This window comes from Mchenga conophoros, linkage group LG2, assembly GCF_057382185.1.
Source record: "Mchenga conophoros isolate Kocher_MC1m ecotype Shallow Benthic linkage group LG2, M_conophoros_male_GT1.1, whole genome shotgun sequence".
Lineage (NCBI taxonomy): Eukaryota > Metazoa > Chordata > Actinopteri > Cichliformes > Cichlidae > Mchenga > Mchenga conophoros.
This window is the reverse complement of record NC_140527.1, coordinates 31,718,351-31,741,838: the sequence shown is the minus strand read 5'-3', so window position 1 is coordinate 31,741,838 and position 23,488 is coordinate 31,718,351. Positions and strand designations below refer to the sequence as shown.

At 40.4% G+C, this 23,488-nt stretch overlaps 1 protein-coding gene across 2 annotated transcripts in view; it reads left to right on the top strand.

Annotated features, from left to right (window-relative positions):
- Positions 1-14,413, top strand: part of LOC146582329 (protein diaphanous homolog 1-like) — a 48,636-nt gene extending 34,223 nt beyond the window's left edge. For both annotated transcript variants that reach the window (XM_085295180.1, XM_085295172.1), the window contains 11 exons: positions 547-686; positions 994-1,099; positions 1,263-1,373; positions 1,616-1,734; positions 3,429-3,545; positions 5,628-5,743; positions 7,539-7,603; positions 9,230-9,409; positions 11,463-12,005; positions 13,372-13,486; positions 13,643-14,413. In XM_085295180.1, the coding sequence (XP_085151306.1) occupies positions 547-686; positions 994-1,099; positions 1,263-1,373; positions 1,616-1,734; positions 3,429-3,545; positions 5,628-5,743; positions 7,539-7,603; positions 9,230-9,409; positions 11,463-12,005; positions 13,372-13,486; positions 13,643-13,689 (1,659 nt within the window). In that variant the 3' untranslated portion in view covers positions 13,690-14,413. The remainder of the gene's footprint in view (positions 1-546; positions 687-993; positions 1,100-1,262; positions 1,374-1,615; positions 1,735-3,428; positions 3,546-5,627; positions 5,744-7,538; positions 7,604-9,229; positions 9,410-11,462; positions 12,006-13,371; positions 13,487-13,642) is intronic.
- Positions 14,414-23,488: the final 9,075 nt, after the last annotated feature.

Genomic DNA, 23,488 nt, shown 5'->3' with positions numbered 1-23,488 from the left:
ATATATTTTATATTTATCCACCTGCTAATAATACAAAGGTAAAGTCAAAACCAATTCTGGAGAAAACATAACATGTCGAATGGATATATATATTTTTAAAATTTGGCTTAATTTGGTCAAACTAATTTGCGTTGTCTGGCTGAGGATCGATGAAGGTTTATTGAAGATTACTCAATAATAGAACAAAGCATAATTTAGTTATAAATATGACATTATTGGTCTAAAATAATGTTTGAATGTATTAAAGGGTACCGACATAATAAATGTCATTGCCTGTGTGGTTGCTGTCCCTAATAACAGCCTGTAGTAATAATATCCAGATGGATAGCAATTCAGTAACTTGTATTATTTTTGCATGGCTTTCAAAGTGCCAGCTTTTGTCAAATTGTTCCACCCCTTTTGTCAAAGCAAGACGTTGGTATACAATTTCCATAGTTGTTGCAGTCGAGTACATTTCATCTGGACTAAATTCTGATATGAAGACTATAATCTGAAAAATGGAAGTCTTTACCTCAGTCTACTTTCTCTCTTTCCTTTTCTGCTTAGCATGGTCTGAAATCCATGTTGGAGTCACCTGAGGGAATTCCTCTGCTAACCAGAGCCATCAACCCAAAAGTGCCTCATATGATGGTGGACGCTGTCAAGCTTCTTTCTGCCATCTCCATTTTGGAGCGTCCTGAAAACCTGTAAGTATTAGTGAAATGTAGATGCTGTTTCAAAAAAGTGGAATGCACAAAGATAATGGACTGTTCTAGTTTGGATATTAGACTTGTATTAGACCAACTGACAGTGATGAACTGCTCTGCTGACATCAGTACTTGCTTATCATCATATTTCTCTTCATCTGTTTCAATGAAATGACATTCTCAGTCCCCATTCTTTTCTTTTAAGGATAAATGTTGTATTCATGTATTGATTTAAAATGTACCATGTAGTGAAGCTTTATAATGATAACGTATATCATTGTTTGTTTTTTTTTGGTTTGTTTTGCAGTCACGAGCGTGTTTTAGAGGCCATTACAGAGGAGGCAGAGAAACAGGACACTGAAAGGTTTCAGCCACTTCTTACTGGAATGAGGAGCTCCAGCATTGCACTTAAGGTACATATTCAAATGCGTACCCATATTTCACCACTTATAGGTTCTCACATGGGCTTTTGTTTGGCAAATGACCCAGCCCGGGTGTCTTTGATCGACAGCACTTTTAAGCGGGTTATGCTGTATAAATACTCTATAAAACTGACTTGTGATGTGTTTTTGGCAGAGTGGCTGCATGCAGTTAATAAACGCCTTGATCAGCCGTGCAGAAGAACTGGACTTCAGAATCCATATTCGCTCTGAACTGCTAAGACTGGGTCTTAGAGATCAGCTGAAGGTACAGAAAACCCACTTGATTTCTTTCAACGGTGACTTTGCAATAACATACATTTTCACAGCTTTAATGTTTGTGTCTCCCTATATTGATGCCTCTGTCTCCCTGATGGCCTAACACACACATGCTGTAAAAACTTTTCCTACAAGCATTCAAACTAAAAATGTTTGACTGTCACTTTCCTCCTGCTATTCTCCATCATGATTTTTCATCTCTCCGCCTGCATCCTATTCCTTTCCCCGCAGGAGGTGCGAAAGATAGAAAATGAAGAGCTGAAGGTGCAACTCACAGTGTTTGATGAGCAGGCTGAAGATGATTCTGAGGACCTCAAAGCACGTCTGGATGACATCCGAATGGAAATGGAATATCCTTCCAATGGGCAAAATTGTTCCTTTGTGCAGCTGTCATGTTTGCTTTTTGTCCTTCAAAACAAAGAGGATCAGCATGATAAAATCTGGGTCTCCTTGTAATTTTCAAGTTTAGTGTTTTATTAGTTTCATTGGAAAGTGAAAACCTTCACCTGCTTTCATTTTCTTAATTACATCCAGTCCACCAGTATATGTGTAAGCAATTGTATTTTTAAATTTTTTTTAAATTGTATTTTATGCTTTTCTTTATTCAAGAAATTCCTCTATTTGTCCTCACTAGGGCAGTTTGTAGGCACATCTAATTTTAAGGGGAAAAAAGGCAATCCTGCCATCCTACCAACCTTGCTCTGTTGCTACTCTTTCTTTATAAATGACTAGGCACTTAGTTGGCTGCCTGAAAGGTACACCACAACAAGAAGTTGATTACCTATTCATTTCTATTAATGTATCTGAACTTGATTGTTAATGCATGAGCAGTAACATTAACCATGTGGGAACATTAGACCTAAGGATTTAGTGCTTGAAAATCTGCATTTTATTTTTTTCAATTTTGGTATAATCTGAATGAACCACATTCTAAAAACACAGGATGTTTATCATCTACCTCTCACAGTGCTTCCTCTTTTCCTTTCTAAGGAGGGTAGCGTCCAGGGTGGATAGTTTGAAAAGAATTCAACCTCACACTTTACAAAGTACACTGTACTTCTCCCTGCTGCTCTTGACATGCCGTTCTGAATTTCAACACCAGATGTCTCCCAGGGGTTACCATCGCAGTGCATACAGAATGTTCTAATGAAGGAAGTGTGCTGGGCTAAGTGTATGAATTAAACACAGGAATATTACAGTACAGACATTTGAAAACGTGAACAAATAAGTCAGAACTTAAATGGGTGTTAAAATTGAATCCTATCCTATACACTAGTGTTATTAAGATTAGGGTGCTTTAGAAATGTCAGTTTCTGTTTTTGAAGGGGGGAAAATATCTTAAATAACATTAAATTGATCAGAAATGTTGGTACTGACAGTTAATGGAATCATTAAATGAATCGCGTATGAATTTTAATGGAATGGCTACGTAGGTGTACAGAGACCCATTTTCAGCATCCTTAACTGCTGTATTCCAATGGCACATTGTGTTCCCTAATGCAGGTTTATTAGAAAATTGCTTCTAATTGTCCATAAGAAAAAAAAACCCATTTGCAATTATGTTGGTGCAGCTGAAAACTGTTGTGCTGATTAAAGAATCAAAAAATGTCTAATTGAGTGTCTGCAGCGACAGCCTTTGTAGGTTTGATTATAGTCTCAAAAAGGCCAAAAAATGATTAGTAACACAATGTGCTTTTGGAATACAGCTGAAAATAGTGCTCTGTACGCAGATGTAGATATTCCATTTAAAATGATAAGTGATTAATGATTCGTTTCATTATTCATTGTTATTTACAGCATTTCTGATCAATTTGTTTTTAATTAAAATAACAAATGTGCTTTTCTTTCAAGGACATTTCTGTGCGCCTGAATGTTTTGCCTCAATAGCCTGGTGGGGGAAAAAAAAAAAATGCAGCTGATGTTGGTGCAGAACAGTGCACAGTTGTTGACTGTCATCTCTTTAGATGTTGTGTATGTGACTCTCATATTTGTGTTAAATTCTTCTATTGATCGTGTCTGTTGGGCCTTAACGCTTTTGCTTCAATGATGTGAGGGACATATTTGAAATCTTGGTCAACACTGTGAAGGACTCCAAGGCCGAGGGCCACTTCCTGTCCCTGATGCAGCATCTACTACTGATCCGTAATGATTACTTGGCCAGGTAGCACACACTCATATATACACTCACACATTCTCTTGCCCAAATTTGCACAAATTATGCTGTTGTTTTCTGGCACTTGCCTATTGATGTTCTTTTGTTATGAAAATAACTTGGCATTATGTTTAATGAAATATAAAACAAGCCCCCCCCCCCCCCCAAAGAATGACTGAGAAATTGAATTTCTTAGTTTATTTTCACTCCCAACAAAGTCCATGGACTTTTTACCCAACATATAGGAAGCTATATAACACGTCTCAAAGTTAATAAATCAGTTTTCCCAGGTGGACAGTGAAAAGCTGCGAGCAAGAGAAACAAAGCTTCCAAAATGCCAGGAAAACAAAGAGCGAGAGGAGCTTTCATTTCTGCTTTTCTCTCCTTTCACGAACGTCTTCCTCCCTTCTGCACCTTCCTCCGTTTCATGTTTGTTTTCTAGACCCCTCTTCTAAAACATGAAAATTAATACAAATGCAAAGAGGAAGTCCAATTTCATTTTAATAGAAATAAGCACCATCAACTCTTATCACAAGAAATATGCTAATGCCTCTGTGTGTTTTCCAAAGCTCTTGGAGTTTTAGCTAAAGAAACTGAATAATTAAATGACAAGACTGGAGTAGAATATTGTTAAAGACAAGTCAGGAGTTGTGCTACATTGTGTATGTCCATCTTAACACTTGGAACAAATGTGCAGAGATGTACCTATTTGAGTTGAGGTGGTGGTGTTTGTCTTGTGTTTTCCTTGATGCTATCAGATAGGCAGGAAATTGTAGTTTATTTTTAACACAGTTTGGGGGATACGTTGCAAAGATGGAAAAGGTAGGCCGGTCCAAACAAATAGTCCCAGCTGGAGTCTTTTCAGCTCCCCCACCATCTCTTCCATCCTACGTTTCTTTCCTATTCAGCTTTTTCCGTCCAGGTGATCTAGAGAAACACAATAGAGGTGGTCTCTAATGGACTCCGCAGAGAGACAGGAAGTGAGGGTGGGAGGGAGAGCTGTAGAGTGCCTGAAAATACAACTTGGTAATTATAGAGACGAAAAGAGGAGGAAGGTGGAGGTTCAGACAATAATCAAGAAGAAATTGAGAATTGAGGTAAAAAGGCTGCATAGAGAACCTGCTGCTTTGACAAACCACCAAGAATTTAAAATGGGCAGTTTCAAATGTAGCTAATTACACTCATAGTACTGAGAATACTGTGTATGCAGACTGTAGGGCTTAATATTTATTATTAGTTTATGCTCATTTGATTGTGATTTACCCAAATATAGGTTTGGAACAACCAAAACTGCCTTGTCGGATTAAACCCAATGTCTAAATGTAATAAATTTGACCTCATGAAGAATGACAGAATTCAGATTTATCCAAATACAAATTTATTTCTTTTTGCTTAAACACTTTTAAGAAATGACACTAGATGTCTCTCTTGCTCCACGGATAAATCTGAGCTTTAAGAAAAAAAAATTTTTAAGAAAAGGAGTGGAATAAGTGTTAGACAAAGGCAGAGTGACTAAGAGAGAGACCAGTGAGGGAAGGAGACAGAATAAATAAAGTATTGAGTTTTGACTCTGGCAGCATCTAATGGGGTCAGAGGATAAGACACCTCCAAAATTGAGTGTCTGTGTGAAGTTGGCTTCATTAGACATGGGGTGCTGGGCATAAACCAGCACACTCTTACGAAAACATTTGAACACAATCAATCTTTGTGACAAACTCAAACTGTCATCCTCACACAGACAGCCAATCTCAGTTGCTAAGACAAAGTGACAAAGGATGTGTGTGCACACATTTGTCTGCACAGATGAACTTATTTGTTCTTTGTCAGTCCAGTCCTAAAACAAATATGTGCCAGATTTCTTATAGAGCAGTTGGTTTGAGACTGGTATCATTAACCACATACATTTGTTGAAACTTATGAAATATGTGTATTCTGAGTGACAGTTTTGTTTTTTCCAAGTATCACACATGAGTTCTGATTTTCCCTGTCCTCTCATCAAATGTTATCCTCATATGGCTCTTTATTTCTTTCTCTCTCTCTCTCTCTCCTAATCCATTTGTCTGTAAACCCATCTCTCCCTGTTTCCCGCAGGCCTCAATACTACAAGTTGATAGATGAGTGTATCTCTCAGATCGTACTGCACAGGAATGGAACAGACCCTGACTTCAAGTGCCGTAACCTCAGCTTCAACATCGAAGGCTTGATAGGTGGGTTGTTAAACAGAAACATACATGTTCATGCCCCCAGTGCCACAGTTGCTGTGTTGGTATCAATGGCAGTATACTTCAACCATTCATTTAGCACAAGTCTCAGAAACACCACAGGGTGGCGCCAAAGAGTGAGTGTGCATTAGTTTGGGGTAAATTGTGTTAGAGGTTTTAGCACAATTTTTCAAGTGACTTTTTTCACTCAGTTGTTCTAAAGTTTGAATTTGCTTACATGGTAACTTTTAGGTTTGATAGGTGTGGTTTTAAATGTATTAATACCATACATTTAACAAAAAACATTAAAATGCAGTAAAAAGTAAATTGGTGTTTGAAATGGGTATGAATTTCAGTTTAGTTCTTTTGGAAAGTTAAGTGGTGAGCACTAGTATGTGTGCACTTGGATTTGCTGACTTGAGAGGTGGTTGTAAACAATGACTTTAGTAACCTAAACCACAACAAAATAAAGGTGTGGGCCATGTCTCAGGAGTTCAGTGCTCTTTATGGCAGGTTTCCTTTGCTCACCGCAGGAGGCTCTAATTGCACTGCTTCTAAATGTGTCCTGAGACACACACAGGCTGGCTGGCCTCCTTTAAGGCTGCCAGAGTTATTATTGGTGGAAAGCAGCCCAATTCTGCCCTGCATGCATTATTTAGTGTTTTTCTTTGAACTCTGAAATTCAGCACAGTTTGTTTTCCTACATTCTGTCTCCCTTAGTGCTCTCTATTCGAAGTTTGTCCCATTTAGCCTAGCCACCATTACACACTCACCCCCCTACCCCCCACACACAAAAATCCATTGCACAATAAACTCGTACACAAATGCACACTGTAATTTTTATGTGGGTGAGTATATTATTGTGAGGTTCTTTCAACTGCGAAAATCGTTTCATTTTGCCTGCCTTGCTTGCTAGCTTATATAGATATGCAGTATCTTTCAAAGATTCAGCTGCTTTTTCTGCAGCCCAATTTTCATTGCAGCTGAAGATTCACACTTCACATTTCCAGTCTGTAGGGTTCACGTTTCAGTTCACATAATTTCTTCAATTTCTATTTTAGCTTTTCACAGCCTTCTATCTTTTCTATCTCTCTGCGTGATCCTCTCCCTCCTGGGCATCATGATTAGCTTTCTTTGATCCTGTGAAATTGTGGCATTCATCTTCATGTTAATTAGCTCTTTTACTGCACATGCTTGTTAAGCCCTTCAGCACTGAACCACCTGTAAACCCTGCAATTATTCTGTAAAAGTACCCTGTTGGTCAGTCTGTCCTTCTCACCCTGTCCCCTGCAAAATGGTCTGGAAGTAAGACATTATCTGTCTTTTATTTTATCAGTCTTGGTAACTGTAAGAATTCTAAGCAAAGCGTTGTTTCGCAGAGAGAAATTGATGGGCTATGACCTTTTGTCAAACAAAGGTGTATGTACTAAAGGCTTAGCAGTTAATGTTGGGTAGAAGCAGCATGCATGCAACACAAAGCATCAGATTGTAATGAGATGCCTCCACAATCGTCTCAGATCTTAACTTTGAGTAGTGTGATACGAGGGGGAAAATAATGGGGAGACAGATGGTGTGTGGGGGTGTGTGTGTGTGTGTGTGTGTGTGTGTGTGTGTGTGCGCGCGCGTGCGCGCGCATCTGTTTGTAAATTCATGTGAACACACAGCATGTGCCAGACTGAAAGGTACAATGTCTTCACGGTCACACACATGCAGGTGTGCTGTCAAGACCCTTATCTTATCTACCACCTCTTTTCCTCCTTATCTTCCCCTATCCTCTGTCCTTAATCTTTTTTGTTCCCAGACAATATGGTGGACAAGACCAAGGTGGAAACCAGCGAAGCAAAAGCCTCTGAACTGGAAAAGAAGGTGAAATAAAAAGAGATTTATACACATAGATAGATGGGAATACCTTACACACGTGTACACACACATACACACTAACACATCAACCCAGAGGCCTGCAAGCGATTACAGTCATATTAGACAGAAAAGAAAATCACACATTGTCAAAGTTAACATTTCCCCTTACACATGCAAACACAATGGGATTGAAATGAAATTCTGTGCACTGTTTGTCTGACAGGGGCTGACAAATGTTTAAAGAAAAAAAAAAAGGTGGGTGGTGGGGGTGCAAAAAGTGACTAAGAAAATAAGCATACATATGTCTAACAGCCACCTGACAGATAAGTATTCTTACAGGCAAGCAGAAAACATACACAGCACACATGCATTCACACAAGAGGGGTAAATGCCTTGATAGTGGTGTGCTGCTACCCTGATGTTTCTGTCTCAGTGACAGCATAATTGCAAAGAGAGAGCTCAAACTAGCCTTCATTCATGCACACATAAAGACGTGCAGTCTCACACGGGATCATATCAATTGAATGTGCAACATCCACAAAAGCATCCATTACTTCTACAACATTGGATTCATTTTCATTGACCACACACACACCACAGTTCTAGTTGTGCATGATGGGGTAATTGCAGGCAGTCTCTTTGGCAGGAATTAGGAAAAAGGATGACAGCGGGAGTAACGGATCTGCTGTCTGCAAATTAAACAGCCATGTGTGTCTGTGTGTTCATGTGTTCATCTCTTTAAATACTCTTATCTTGTTTGTCAAGTGTCCTGACTGTAAAATCTGTGCAAATTTATACATGGGAGATTTTTTTTTTTCTTAATGCAAGTAGTTTTTAGTTCTCCCCCATGGAGGTGAATGGTTTGAAATATAAGTGAGTTCATACAAATGCACTCAAGCATCCTAACTCAGTAATTGACACTAATTTGCAGTGTAAATTATACAATGAAACTGAAGGCTCTAGACCATAGGTGTCAAACTCTGGCCCGCAGCCTAATTACATTTGGCCCGCGAAGCCATACCAAATTACTATTAGAGCTGGTCTACTGGTATTATACAGTTAATATATATATTGTTTAGTATTAAGCTTTGCTTGTTCCATATTCAGTTTTTCAGCAAAACTTGTTTGAGTCCATAAGAAAAGATTCATTCTTATATCTAGAGGAAGATTTTTTTTTTTTTTCAATAAATATTAGCGTTAGCCCGCGACTTTGTTCCAGTTTTGAATTTTGGCCCACTGTGTATTTGAGTTTGACACCCCTGCTCTAGACTAAGAAATGTCTTCAACAGGTCTTTGAAATATGGAGACTGCTGCCTTTTTCATTTGCCACAAAATCCAGGGCATAAAAACTTATGTTGGATGCTTTTTGTGGGTCCACATAAGTGTTAAGTATTCTCTTCTGTTAAGCACAACAGAGAATACTAAAGAATATTCACATTAGAGTTTATGCTTAAGTATGCAACTATTAATTTTGTAATAATTGTCTTCAGTGAAAATTGAGAAAAAAAAAGTGAAGATAAAGAACCTTGAAATTGACCACTACATAAAAATTGTAAAGCCATTTATCCAGCGCTTTTTAGGATAACTAAGACGGAATCTGTTTCTAACTATGACCCTTTACATATGGATTAGCTGGATGCAGAATTGACAGCACGCCACGAGTTGCAGGTGGAGCTGAAGAAATTGGAGAGCGACTATGAACAGAAGTTGCAGGACCTGAGCCAAGAGAAGGAACAGCTTGCCACATCTAAGCAGGAGCGAGAAAAGGAAAACCAGGGACTACAGGAACAGCTAGGCAACTTGAAAACACAGGTACACACAAACCTATACACACAATCTGTATAGAGGTGATTTTTAAGCATAAGATGTTTGGATTTTAGTGCATTAACTCCTCTCACATTCACATATGTAAAATTGATGCACTGCAAAGTGGAGTAAAGTCATGTAGAACCCAGTGTCAAACTTCTTTGTGACAGGTTGACTGGCACAAGCACCTCATATAATGTTAGCATCACTGTTTCTTGCCAGTTTGTTTGTAAAAGCAAACAAAACTTAAGGACAGGATAAATAAAGACTGAGTCAGATAATCGAATCAGTGCGCTTTAATGTGCTGGAAGGCCATACACACAAAATGACTGTTAAAGCTGCATGAAGTAAAATATTCAAGGCTTGGAGAAACACAGTATTGTAAGTCTAAGCACCACAAAGTTTTGTAACATCTATGCACACCTACACAAACACAGAAGCCCCCTGGCCTTGAATTATTTTGCCAATTGGCATAAAAAAAGGGGAAAGAACTAAAAGTATATTGTAAAAGTAAGCCAAATCCTTTACAGATTAGGAATTTCAATGAAAAACATGGAAAGTAGGAGAATGAGACTATAAAGAGTAACTTTAAAAAAGAAAGCAGAAGAAAGGGAAATGATGGCGATGGGCAAAACAGAATTTTTAAGTCCAAGATAAACATGCTCTGTGTGTGTGTGTGTGTGTGTGTGTGTGTGTGTGTGTGTGTGTGTGTGTGTGTGTGTACACACACACACACACACATATACAGTAGGGAGGCAAAGATGAGGATTGTTTGGCTGTCAGTGTCCTGCTGCCACACCAGCTGGACGCTGCCTCAGAGTGACACCCAAACTAACAAACACACCAAGTGACCCAGAACAGTCTGCCTCTGTGCATGTGTGCTCGTAACCACATGATGATGTTCCTGTGTTTGTGTGTGCGCGCCTGTGTTTATCTGTCGGTTAGAGACCAACACAACTTCCAAAATGAGCTTCATCCAGTGTGGCTGGTGCCAGCAGAGTCATCATCTCACTACACAAAAGCCCAAACATGCACACACAAACACACACATACACAGTTGTCCAAAGCATTAACAGCATCACGAGCCAGGCATCAAACAAGCTTCTCATACTAAGATGGCTCACTTTGTCTGTGTTTGAGGTACTGCCCATCGAAGATTTCTTCACATGTAGAGATCTCTCACTGTGCCTTCGTGTGATGCTGTGCCCAATTTTTCATCTGCTGCCTCACTAAGAAATCCTGCCTCAGAGCCTCTTTGTCTGTTACCGTCTTCCTTTCAAAGTCCAAGGGAGTGACATAGACAATTTGTTACACTGCATACAGACATTCTTTCACATACCCATACACATTATGTACACTTGATACACCTAAGAACCTATAAAGGAAATAAACTCCCTGATACTAAATCCATAGATTTCCATCAGAACCATTATCTGCTCTTATTAGCTGCCAACTTTAATGACTTGGGCAGTTTTCTCAAGAATTGTCATCTCACTGATGTAAATACTGTAGTCAGTATTTCAATGTTGAAATGAAAAATTTATTTCAGCTGACTTATAATTCAGAAGTTTGTCTTCCTTTTTAAAAGTTTTTCTTCTGAATTCTTCTGTGGACTTGATTCCCTCCTGCCATGGTTTTCTGAATGTGCCTCATTTGTCTCCATCTCTCATGAAACTTTATCAGACCCAGGCTCTGATCATAATTCCCTATTTTTGTTTCCTTTCTTCAGTTTTCATGTCTTTATATTGGAAGAAAAACTTGCAAATCTGAAAATGGTCAATATTAAAATTAATGTAAATTCCAGGAACTTGTCATCAGGGATACTCGTAACATTCTGCAACGGGCCTACTTATGTAAACAGACAGGAGACTAGGACCCAGTCAATAACAAACAATATTCATTAGGCAAGCAAGCAAATATTTCAATGATTTGTTTTATTTTTCGAAATAGTAATAAATAATGTGTTAATGGCATTACTCTGGTAAAGTGTAATATCAGCATTAAATAGTTGTAAAAACCTATATTATTATTTATGTTAAATCTGCTTATTTCCCTTCAGATTGAAAAGCTGTCTAAGGATTTGGAAGAGGCAAAAACTAAGGTGATCACTGTTACCGTTCCTGTGCCAACACCTGTATTTCCCCCTCCGCCACCTCCTCCTCCACTCCCAGGCCAAAATGTAGGTATACCTCCACCTCCACCACCTCTACCAGGCCATGCAAACGTACCTGTTCCCCAAGCCCCGCAGGGTCCTCCTTTACCGGGTCATGCTGGTATTCCTCCACCTCCACCTCCTTTACCTGGCATGCCAGGACCCCCACCACCTCCACCCCTCCCTGGCATGCCAGGACCCCCACCACCTCCACCCCTCCCTGGCATGCCAGGACCACCACCACCTCCACCCCTCCCTGGCATGCCAGGACCACCACCACCTGGAGGTCCTGGTATTCCTCCTCCACCCCCATGTCTAGGGATGCCTCCACCTCCACCATTTGCCATGGGGGGCTGGGGTGCCCCTGCACCACCAGCACTGCCATTTGGGCTCAAGCCTAAGAAGGAGTACAAGCCTGAGGTTCAGTTGAAGAGAGCCAACTGGAGTAAGGTCAGTCTTACAGCAGTTAACTCTGTTTTTAATTTTTAATTTTCCATCACCTATGTCATACTGCAAATTTTGAGTAAAAGGCAATGCAGGTGCTTTTTCACACTTTTTTTTCATTGTAAATGAACCAAGATGACTCAAAATACAAGTTAAAGCGTGGGTAATTCCTTCCACATATGTTTGAATATGGCCCAAAAAATGAAGCACAATTGAAGAAGTTGTCTTTGCTTTTGATCATCATCTTCTGTCTTGATGCCAAAAATCATGCCAATTTTCAAAATGTTGCTTGTCAGCTAACATAACATGCTGTTATTCAGCTCCTCATTATCACACAAACTGCTTGAGTAAAAATGGGCAGGGAATCTAAATAATTCAGTTTGTATGTCACAGCGTGCAAAAAATGAAAAGTGGAGCTTAAACAGCGGGATCTTGACCTAAAGTGACTTTCATTCATACGTGTATCTCATGACTATGTGCCTCATGTTCTTCTCCTCCCTCTCATCTGTGATGGTTAAAACATCAAAACGGCCCTCTGTCTTTCTTTAGCCTAAAGCTACTGTTTAATGGCTTCAACAGACTTCATCAGCATTTAGCTTCTCTCTCTCTTCCTCGCTCTCTCTCCCTCGCTTTCTCTCTGGTGAGAGTGTTTGACGAGGATGTCACAGAAATTGCTTTTTAATAAGCCTTCTTCTTTTAACTGCACCACTGAAAGATAATTAAATTGCTGCTAGAAAGGACAGTATTCTTTTGTAATTTAAATTAACTTTTTTTTTTCCAGGCTTGGTCTCATCCTCCTCTTTGCATGCTCTCTTGCTTTCTTTCTTGCTCCTTAAGCTCATCCCCATATCACATTTCCCTTCCTTACTGTCTTTTCTGTCCTATACCCATCCTTGAGGCTTTGTCCATAATGAAAGGCCTGATATCTGTAAATTTACTACCACTTTTTCTCACTTGCTCTCCATTTCCCTTTTTCTCTCTTTTTTTTTTTAATAAGAGCGTTTAGAAAGTGAACAAAATGTATGCACAGTTAATTGTGAGAAAGCACCAAATGGAGGAGGGAAAAAGTAGAAGTCTTTGCATTTTTGGTGCACAAGGCTCTGAAGCTATAGATGCTTTGTTGTCAAGACAGTGTGGGACGATTAACGAAAATGAGTACTTACTTGCCCTTTGTCTTTCTTCCTTTCTCCCCTTCTCCCTCTGTTTTCACACTACTGCCACTTCCTTTTCTTCTAATGAGCTTCTTTATCTGCTCATTGTTCACAAGGTGCATAGATGACCAATTTCTGTCATTATCTAACACAACTAATTTGTTACTCATTTAGTAGCTCTCTGTCTTTCACACCTTAAATATGACCCCTTCCTCTTTTAGATCGGACCTGAGGACCTCTCAGAAAATAGCTTCTGGATCAAGGCGAAAGAAGACCAATTTGAAAATAACGAACTCTTTGCCAAACTTACCTTAACGTTTTCTTCGCAGACAAAAAGTAAGTGTGTGACTTGTCTTTTTAACTGCTCACTTTTATCATATTGTGTTTCATAATAATGAACAATGCCTTACTTTGCTTCTCTCCCCTCCCACATCTGCCCCCTATCTAATGGGCTTCATGTCTATTTTGATCTTCCTGCTCTGCTTCCATCAGCCACCAAAGGTAAGAATAACAGATGCACACTTCCATTTTTCTTTTAGTCCTTTCTTCATACATCTTGTCCAGTGCTTCTCACCTTTTCTTTTTCTCCTTGGAGGAAACACTGCACATATATTATTCATAAATGCCATGTCAAAACAGCATCTCACATTAGTTCATGAATAAACCAATCACACGTTTATCTGTATATGTGTTCATCTCCCCAACGTGCCTGTGACTTGTTTTGTTGAGACTCACTACTGGGTGAGATGCATTGGTACTTGGAGTCATAGAGGGAGATGAACAAAGGGAGAAATAAGGAGAAGGTCACTGATGTCCTTTGACTTGCCACCTGCTGTCCTGGCACAAAGCGCTGACACATGGGTGTACACACACCTGTCCACTCCTATCACCTTGTCCCAGTGTCACAGAGCCTTCTGGTCCAACTCCTCCATATTCAAATCATAACCAAGACACCCAGAACTCCCAGACAGTATGTGCTGTGTGTTTAAGGCCATCTGACCTTCACATTCAGTCTGAGCACATGTCAAATACTCACACACGCGCACATGCGCTTGCTCACATCATATACATAAACAGGAGCATCCTTGCACGCTTGGCTGATGCTAGCTCATGATGTGGCTTAAATGTCAGCGTTGGCAGCTGTCCCATCTGCAGTCACCTGTATGGCAAGTTCTAACGCCTGCCTGTCACTCCATAATTTGACCCCTCCCCAACTCACTTTGGCCCATGCGCCCATGCCTCCTCTTCTTATTGGCCAAGACAGCCGCCTGTTCTGGATGATGTCTAATAACCTTTTCTGAGTCCTGTGTATAAAGACACCGTGGCCTTTACATAGCCACACACCTGTCTGTATGTCTGCCTGTGTGGGTGAGGGGTGGGGAGTTGTTGATTTCCTGGGCGTGTTTTGATAGTTGTGAATAAAACATTAATTGGCAATAAATTGGGAATTTGTGTGCCCTTTCAATCAATTTATTCTGTGCTGTTTCTTTTCCATATATAGCACATGCCTATCAGTATCACACAACCAACTTAGTGGTCATGTAAATAATCTTCACTCCTTGTCCTTCTTTCGCTTGCTTAAATACACCCCTCAAGATCGACATTCCTTTTGACCTCACCCTTCTTACCCTTTACCTCTGAGACCGCAGATTCACTCTTCCTCATCTGCCTCTCCTTCCTCCTCCTGTGCCGCCCATTCCTCGTTAGCCACTAAAAACTGACTGACACTACACTGAGCCACCGCTGACCCTCTCTGACCCTTTTCTCCATCAGCTGCCCAGCAGCTGGATTTTGCAAGCACACAGACACCCACACAGGAAAAACAACACAGGGAGGCGGGTAGTGTGCTCAGGGCAGGGTCAGAGGTGTTGACCTCTGCTGCATGCTCGAAGAGCAGAGAGCTGATGGTGGGACACACGCCCACTGGCTGCACATAGCTCTCATGGACAAAATTCAATACTTTCACACACTCGTGCTCTTTAACACAGTTGTGTATCCATGACTTTAGAGGACATTACACAAACTAGCATTTATTTCCTGGAGATTTACTCTATGCTTAAGCATTAGTGCTACTTGTCTAACCTTACCCAAAATCCTATCATACACCTAAGCTCAACACGACTTCACCCTAAGATTTAATGCTTTAAAATATGGCAACTAGGGTTTTTTTTTTTTTTTTAACATCCATAACGCATGAGAACAGATTTAGCTCACCTATAAATTGTTTTGTCTGGACAGAAATATGGAAATGTAATTTAACTTTTGATGTTTTCCCTGTTTGTTCTCTATATATCTGTTTACTCGCATTGAAAACAGGGTGAAGTTCAGTAAATCAGCTTAGGACTGTTATCAGTCTTCTTTCTCTTTAGATACTGAATGTCAGAATTTAACTAAATATATGCCACAATGCTGCACAAATTTCAGAGATAAGCAAAAACTCCGTGGTCTAGATCAGGTGATGTGATCTTAATTGTCCACTTTAAATGGATTTTGCTGCAGCAGTATCAGTTATGTTACAATTTATCTGCAGCTAAAGGTAGTTTAAGTGTTTGAGATGCTGCAGTGCCTGATATTATGGTTCGAGGTACATTTAAAGTAACTGGTGTCTTTGTTTCACTAAGAATGCATTCTGCACTTTATCATGTAACTATGGAGTTTGGCTGATCTTGGTACGAGACACTTCACTGTTACATTGTACAGCTTGACATTGATTTTTGTAAGCTTTATTTAGAATACTGACCAAAATGTACAGGGAGTGCAGAATTATTAGGCAAGTTGTATTTTTGAGGAATAATTTTATTATTGAACAACAACCATGTTCTCAATGAACCCAAAAAACTAATTAATATCAAAGCTGAATGTTTTTGGAAGTAGTTTTTAGTTTGTTTTTAGTTTTAGCTATTTTAGGGGGATATCTGTGTGTGTGCAGGTGACTATTACTGTGCATAATTATTAGACAACTTAACAAAAAACAAATATATACCCATTTCAATTATTTATTTTTACCAGTGAAACCAATATAACATCTCCACATTCACGAATATACATTTCTGACATTCAAAAAACAAAACAAAAACAAATCAGCGACCAATATAGCCACCTTTCTTTGCAAGGACACTCAAAAGCCTGCCATCCATGGATTCTGTCAGTGTTTTGATCTGTTCACCATCAACATTGCGTGCAGCAGCAACCACAGCCTCCCAGACACTGTTCAGAGGTGTACTGTTTTCCCTCCTTGTAAATCTCACATTTGATGATGGATCACAGGTTCTCAATGGGGTTCAGATCAGGTGAACAAGGTGGCCATGTCATTAGTTTTTCTTCTTTTATACCCTTTCTTGCCAGCCACGCTGTGGAGTACTTGGACGCGTGTGATGGAGCATTGTCCTGCATGAAAATCATGTTTTTCTTGAAGGATGCAGACTTCTTCCTGTACCACTGCTTGAAGAAGGTGTCTTCCAGAAACTGGCAGTAGGACTGGGAGTTGAGCTTGACTCCATCCTCAACCTGAAAAGGCCCCACAAGCTCATCTTTGATGATACCAGCCCAAACCAGTACTCCACCTCCACCTTGCTGGCGTCTGAGTCGGACTGGAGCTCTCTGCCCTTTACCAATCCAGCCACGGGCCCATCCATCTGGCCCACCAAGACTCACTCTCATTTCATCAGTCCATAAAACCTTAGAAAAATCAGTCTTGAGATATTTCTTGGCCCGGTCTTGACGTTTCAGCTTGTGTGTCTTGTTCAGTGGTGGTCGTCTTTCAGCCTTTCTTACCTTGGCCATGTCTCTGAGTATTGCACACCTTGTGCTTTTGGGCACTCCAGTGATGTTGCAGCTCTGAAATATGTCCAAACTGGTGGCAAGTGGCATCTTGGCAGCTGCACGCTTGACTTTTCTCAGTTCATGGGCAGTTATTTTGCGCCTTGGTTTTTCCACACGCTTCTTGCGACCCTGTTGACTATTTTGAATGAAACGCTTGATTGTTCGATGATCACGCTTCAGAAGCTTTGCAATTTTGAGACTGCTGCATCCCTCTGCAAGATATCTCACTATTTTTGACTTTTCTGAGCCTGTCAAGTCCTTCTTTTGACCCATTTTGCAAAAGGAAAGGAAGTTGCCTAATAATTATGCACACCTGATATAGGGTGTTGATGTCATTAGACCACATCCCTTCTCATTACAGAGATGCACATCACCTAATATGCTTAATTGGTAGTAGGCTTTCGAGCCTATACAGCTTGGAGTAAGACAACATGCATGAAGAGAATGATGTGGACAAAATACTCATTTGCCTAATAATTCTGCACTCCCTGTACTAATAAGTAACTACCCACATTCTACTGATGTATTAGTGGAGAACTAGTGCTATTATACTGCCAGATATGTGTAAGAAGAAAGCTATTTTTTGTGTAAAGGCTTGTACAAAGATCAGACTATGACCCATGTTTGGCTTTAAAGTTGTTAGTGTAGTATAAAGGAGTTTTGGCAGGAGACTTTTTGGCACATTTCCCATAAGCATGGTTTCTCACTTTGAAATGCTTATCTTGGTTTTCTATTTGTTTTTATTTCTTTTCTTAATTCGTTTTTTAAACTAATACTATTGGAGGATCAGAAAAAATGTTTCTCTTTTTTTTTTTTTTTTTTTAAACAATACTTTTTTTGGAAAAGTACAGGTGGACAGTGACCATACCAGAGCTCAGACACTGTTCATCTAGTATCAGTATATATAACCTGAACTGTCCTTTTTTTCCACTTTTGCAGTCAGCGTGTTTGATAGCAGGTGCCTTTTGAAGTCGGCACCTCAGATAGCCCAATTAGCGAAAGAATGAGAGAGAGAGAGTGGGAGACAGAAAGGAGGTGGTGGGTGAAATAAAAGAAGCTTGAGCAGAGGGAAAGGCTGGACTAGGGGGAGCGGTGGTGATTAATTTGATTCGGGAGAGAAAAGGGCCAGGAGCATATATAGTTATTAATCCTCATAATAGGAGGATCATTTTCATATCCCAATTCTCCAGCCTTTACACCCTTACCTCTTCTGTCTCAGTCTCGACTGCTGTGTTTCTGTGCACTGTTGTGGTATGTCGTCCTCATTTGTCATTATGGTGGAGATTCTCCCTCCCAAAGGAGGCCCATTGTCATGCTATCCACTGTGTATCGCTGCATAACACACCTACACATATAACTGCACCTTTATGTATCGCATTCACTTTCTATAAATTGCAAAAACGTTTATCGTGTATGTTTGTCAGCACAAGGGTCCCTGTATGCTGGTGTGCTCGACAGAGTGGGTGGGTGAGCTCAGCCACATTTACAGACCAATTATAATAAGCCTTTTGATCTCCCTGTGTTCTGACGAAATCAATTTCCTTCTCTGTGTGTGTGTGTGTGTGTGTGTGTGTGTGTGTGTGTGTGTGTGTGTGTGTGTGTGTGTCCTCTGTAGGTGTTTATGTGTGTCAATGCATGCACGTATTAGCTGAGTTTTAACTTGGGTCTACTCTGTTCACTTTTCACTTTAATGAGCCAGAAATCAGCAAGAAAGTGCATGCTGTGTGTGTCTGTGTGTGTCTGTTTGCATGCATGCCTGGGGCCCTCACCAGGGTTGTAGACCAATCAGTTAAAGGGATGAGAGATGTAATATATCAGCAATAAAAGACCAAGAGGCATAGAGAATGATGGTGCCATGTTGATTAGATCATTACATCTTCTGCTAGACAGAGTTCACAACATTTGTTACTTGTTTGTGTTACAGTATACAGGCTCAAGGTCATTGCAAGTTGAAGAAATATTTCCATACTAATGAAGTGACTTAAGCAGACTCCTGCCCCTACAGCACAGTTGTTTACAACAGTCTGATTGCTTGACTGGTAGAAAAAATGGCAACTGTGTGATTACATGATTGTCACTCTAAATTTGCCTTTCGGTCCTTTTTGAGAACACAGGCTGGGGGGATGCAGTTTAGTGTCTCTTCTAATTTTAAATCTAATTGGCAAGTAGTCACTGCTTCAGATTTGACAGGCCTCATGACATGAAAATCATTTCAGGTGAGAAGATGAAAAACTGAATGGATACCTTCACTATGATCTCCCATGGTGTCTATATCCACAGAGTATTATAATAGAATGTAGTTATAGAAGATGATTTACTTTTGCACCGCTGCCTGTTCTCTAGGTCAAGGGCAAGAAATGTTCGAGCTGTTCAGTGTATGTGTTTAATTGTATGTATGATTATTTATAATTAGGCAGAGTTTTAGATGATGGTTTATGGGTTATTGAGTGTCAGAGCTGCAGTCTCCTAAGACTGTTTAAAAATGTACTAATAAGCCAGTTAGATGAGTAAATGAGGGATGGGCATACTGAATGAAAACATAAAAGTGTTTGTGCATGCCTGTGTACGCCTGTGCAGTTGTGCTAAATTAGTATTGGCTTTGAAAAGCTTGTGTGCAATATGTTTTAACTTATCTTTGAGTATGGGTATATCTCTGTGTGTATGTTTTCACTTGTGTAGCCTACTACAGGTCTTGTTAATTGTGCAGTGCTCAGGCTGGGGTCACATAAAGAGAAGCGGGTTAATGCAAGGGTCACTAATGCTGTGTATGGAGCACGGGAAAAAATATCACACCACACTTTCCTTCTATTCTTCCTCATCCATTTCATTTCTGGATGTAGCCATTTCTCTAATTATATCTTCTTTCTCAACCTTTTTGCTGCAAATAGTTACATGATTGAATAACTGTGGCTCTTTATACAGCAGTACCTGTGAGGTGCACTAATCTAAACAGCTCCAGTCTGTCCATTTTCTAGTAATTCCCTACAGTCTCACTGGATCTTCAAATTAGACAAAATATTATTCCCCTAACAGTGTTTCCAGTCGGTGTAAGGATAACTCTGTCTCCTTTTAATGTGAAAGGGTACGATGGGTTTGTTTGCCCATTGTTTTGCTCAAAGGGTGAGCCCATCCATCCTGCATAGCATTTGGGGACCAACCACTTTAGTAGGTGAAGGTCTGTGTATATTGTTGCTGCTTGGTACTCTCATCCCAAGTGCTTCACACTCTGTTGCAAACCTTCAAGTCCATGCTGAGGACACATTTTGATATCAAACCACATCATTTGCAGTGACTTGAATGTGGTCATGCTAATCATAGACAGAATTGTCTAAACGGCGCCCATATCCCATATTCGGACCAAAATATTTTCTAGCTTTTCAATGAGCAGGTGTGATCTTCAAATGACGGATTTGATGTTTATAGGTTGTGTTTGTCTACCAGTGCTTAAGTTTAAATCCAAACTATACCTCTTAAGCCCTCAACAGCAGCGGTGCATTAGGTTGGCTTTGCTTGGCTCTAAGCCTCGATGTGTATTCTCAGTTCGTCAATAGCAATCGTTCCCTTATTCATACTCTTTATGGTTACGAAACAGCCACAAAATGCGGTTTATTCATCAGGCCTTATCAGGTTCAAACACATCTGTGCGTGCTCACGTTGGTTCTCACTGCCAACTGCAACAGCTCACTTGTATGCGCAAACAGAAGCATACGCTTATGCATACACATGTAAGCATGCTCACACAAACATACACACACTCTCACAGTTTTGTCCCACTCATTCTCTTCATTTCATTCCTCCCTCCATCCCTCCCTCGTTACAGCTCTCTCCCCACTGTTTTACATGCAAATGAGCTAAGTGTACTTATGCCCTAGCATTACTGCTGTGTGTGCCTAATCTCCTTGCTGCCTTTTCTCTTTCCTGGAGATTATCCTGTTTTTAGACAGAATAGGCCTTCTACGCTTCACTCGGCTCCTCTCCCAAGCAGCCAGCCAGCTGGTCAGTTAGCCAGAAGCCAACCTGCCAGCATCCCAGTCTCGCATCCCACTACCATTAGCATTTTAAATTTTCCCAGTGATATGACAACTGTGCAGCAGTTGAAAAAAAAATCTGTGTGTACATTTGTAATGTTTGTGTGTGTGTGCGTGTGCGTGTGTTTTTAATTGAAGGATTGGTGATAAGCTCTAAAGCTTGTTACAGATGCTAAGTGTCCTCAGTTGTGCGATTTTTGTCTTTTTTCTTCTTTTTCTTTTTTTCTTTCTTTCTTTTTTTTCTTTTTTTTTTTAAACTTAGGCCAAGAGGGAAATAAACATGAACAGAAATGGAAGGATGCAGGGATGAAGGCATATATGTATGCACACCTACAATCCTTCCACCTACTCTTCCCTGATGTTTTCCTTCTCTTGGTCACAACAGCATACTCTTGCTCTTTCCTCCGCCTCCATTTCTCTTACATGTGTGTGCCTGTGCATTTGCGATTTCTAAAGCGTCAAGTTGAAGTGCTTTAACTTTGGTGCTGAGGAGGGAGGAAAGTCAAAGTGAGGCTGTATCTATGATTAGAAAGCATGTTAATGAGAAATAAGACTGATAAAGAGAGGAGAAGAAAGAGGCAAAGAGCTGATTATAGTTGACTGTGGCAGCTGCTCCCTCTCTGTTTACTTTTTTGCGATATAAGCTACCTATTCCTAAGGGCCATGGTGCACACATGCACAGACACACACAGGAGAGTTAGCCCACTTTGATGTCACTGATAGCATTCATAAAAAAAATAAAGCTGTATAGAGCAGCAACTTCAAAGATAGAGTTGACAAGATAGGAGCATTAACCCCCATCTGCCTTCTACTTCTCTTTTCTCTTCTGATTTCCTCATCCCTCTTCTCTTATCTCTGCTTGGTAAAAGGGTTCTTATGAAATGAGACAATGAATGAGCGATGGAACAAGAAAAATGATGGAAGACTGGTTAGGGTGAAGATAAACCAAGCAGTAAAATGAGAAAAGGAAAGATAGATTGCAGCAACAGTGGCATTTGAAGGTATCCTTTATAGTCCAAATCTCCTAAGTCAAAATTGGTTAACAGTAGCCTTAAGCAGCTGCTGCTGCTGAAAATTCTGTGTTAGCTAGCTAGTGAGTTATTAGGGTGCTACTAGACTATTAGACTGTTGTGCTTATAGCTCACACCATTTCCTTGGGTTTCTTATACAACCACGCATATTAAGACTATCAATTTAACCCAAACTTTGTACACTTTCTTAAAGTGCATAGTACTTGTTTTTTTCCAAATGTGGGTGTAACTGTGTGTGTGGTTTTGCTTTGTTCCTCGGCACAGTGAATGTAAGCTCTGAGTGTGTTGCAAGCTTTTATTTCTACATTTGCTGGTGTAACATGGCCCTCTGGTCTTGAGCTGTGAAGGCTGTGTGTAATATAGATAACCCAGTGGCATTTACACCAGACAACAATGGTATTTAGAAGACTCGGTGGGGTAGGCCATGCTCCACTTTCTGACCTTAATCTGCGTGTGTGTGTGTGTGTGTGTGTGTGTGTGTGTGTGTACCAAAATGTATGTTTATATGTCATGGATGTTGAGGCCAAGAAGTGAGAAACTGTATGCACAGTTTGTGTGTATGTGCTTTTTGGTCATTTCCAGTTGGTTAGGGCTTCTGTCATAGATGTGTGTTTATGTGTATTTGCATGTTGAAACCTTTGCTCTATTAATTGGTATCTGCATGTGTCATGTTCTGTGCAATGTGGGTTCTGCATCGCCTAGCCAGCATCTTAATTTTTCACTATCCCATGCACTGCATGAAAGTTTAGTTCTACACCCTCACCATCTCGATCTTCCTCTCCCTTGATCTGCTCCTCCCATCTTCCCGACTCCCTGTACCGCAACCAGCATGCCACCCTCTCCCCCTCTTGTCACACACATGTGCACGTCTAATCAAAGCTAGGAGCACTCTAGATTAGCACTTGAGAAAACTCCCTAACGACATGCCTTAATTTTGGTCGTTTTCAGGTGCTCTCTTTCCTTCTCCCCCATCACCTCCTCCTTGGCTTTGAATTTTTAACCTCCCCACTGAATAAGAGATGTGGCCATCCTCATGGGGAAAGGAATGTTGAAGACAGGGCAAAGATTGAAGGAAGGGAGGGTGCGGGGGAGGCAAAAGGGAAAACGTTGTCCCTAAACACGCTTTCACATTTATCCCCTAAAAACCCTGTACTGTGTGCTCAATAATGCATGGCCATCTCTCACACCCTGTGCCCTCCCCCTGTTCTTATTCCCTATTTCCTTCATCTCCTTCATCTTCTCTTGTTGGTTCCCCCAGCAGATTAACTCCAGGGTGAAACTGAGACTGACAAATCAGGGTGATGGTAGCAGGACGCTGGGGACTAACAGTAAAAAAAGAAAAGGGAAAAAAATTGAGACAGAGGGAGAGAGGAGGAGAGCAGATGAATCATTTGTCATTTTGTGAATAGAGTTACTAGTTAAAGTATTGATCTGAGCGAGTGGGCTTTGAAGTTGTA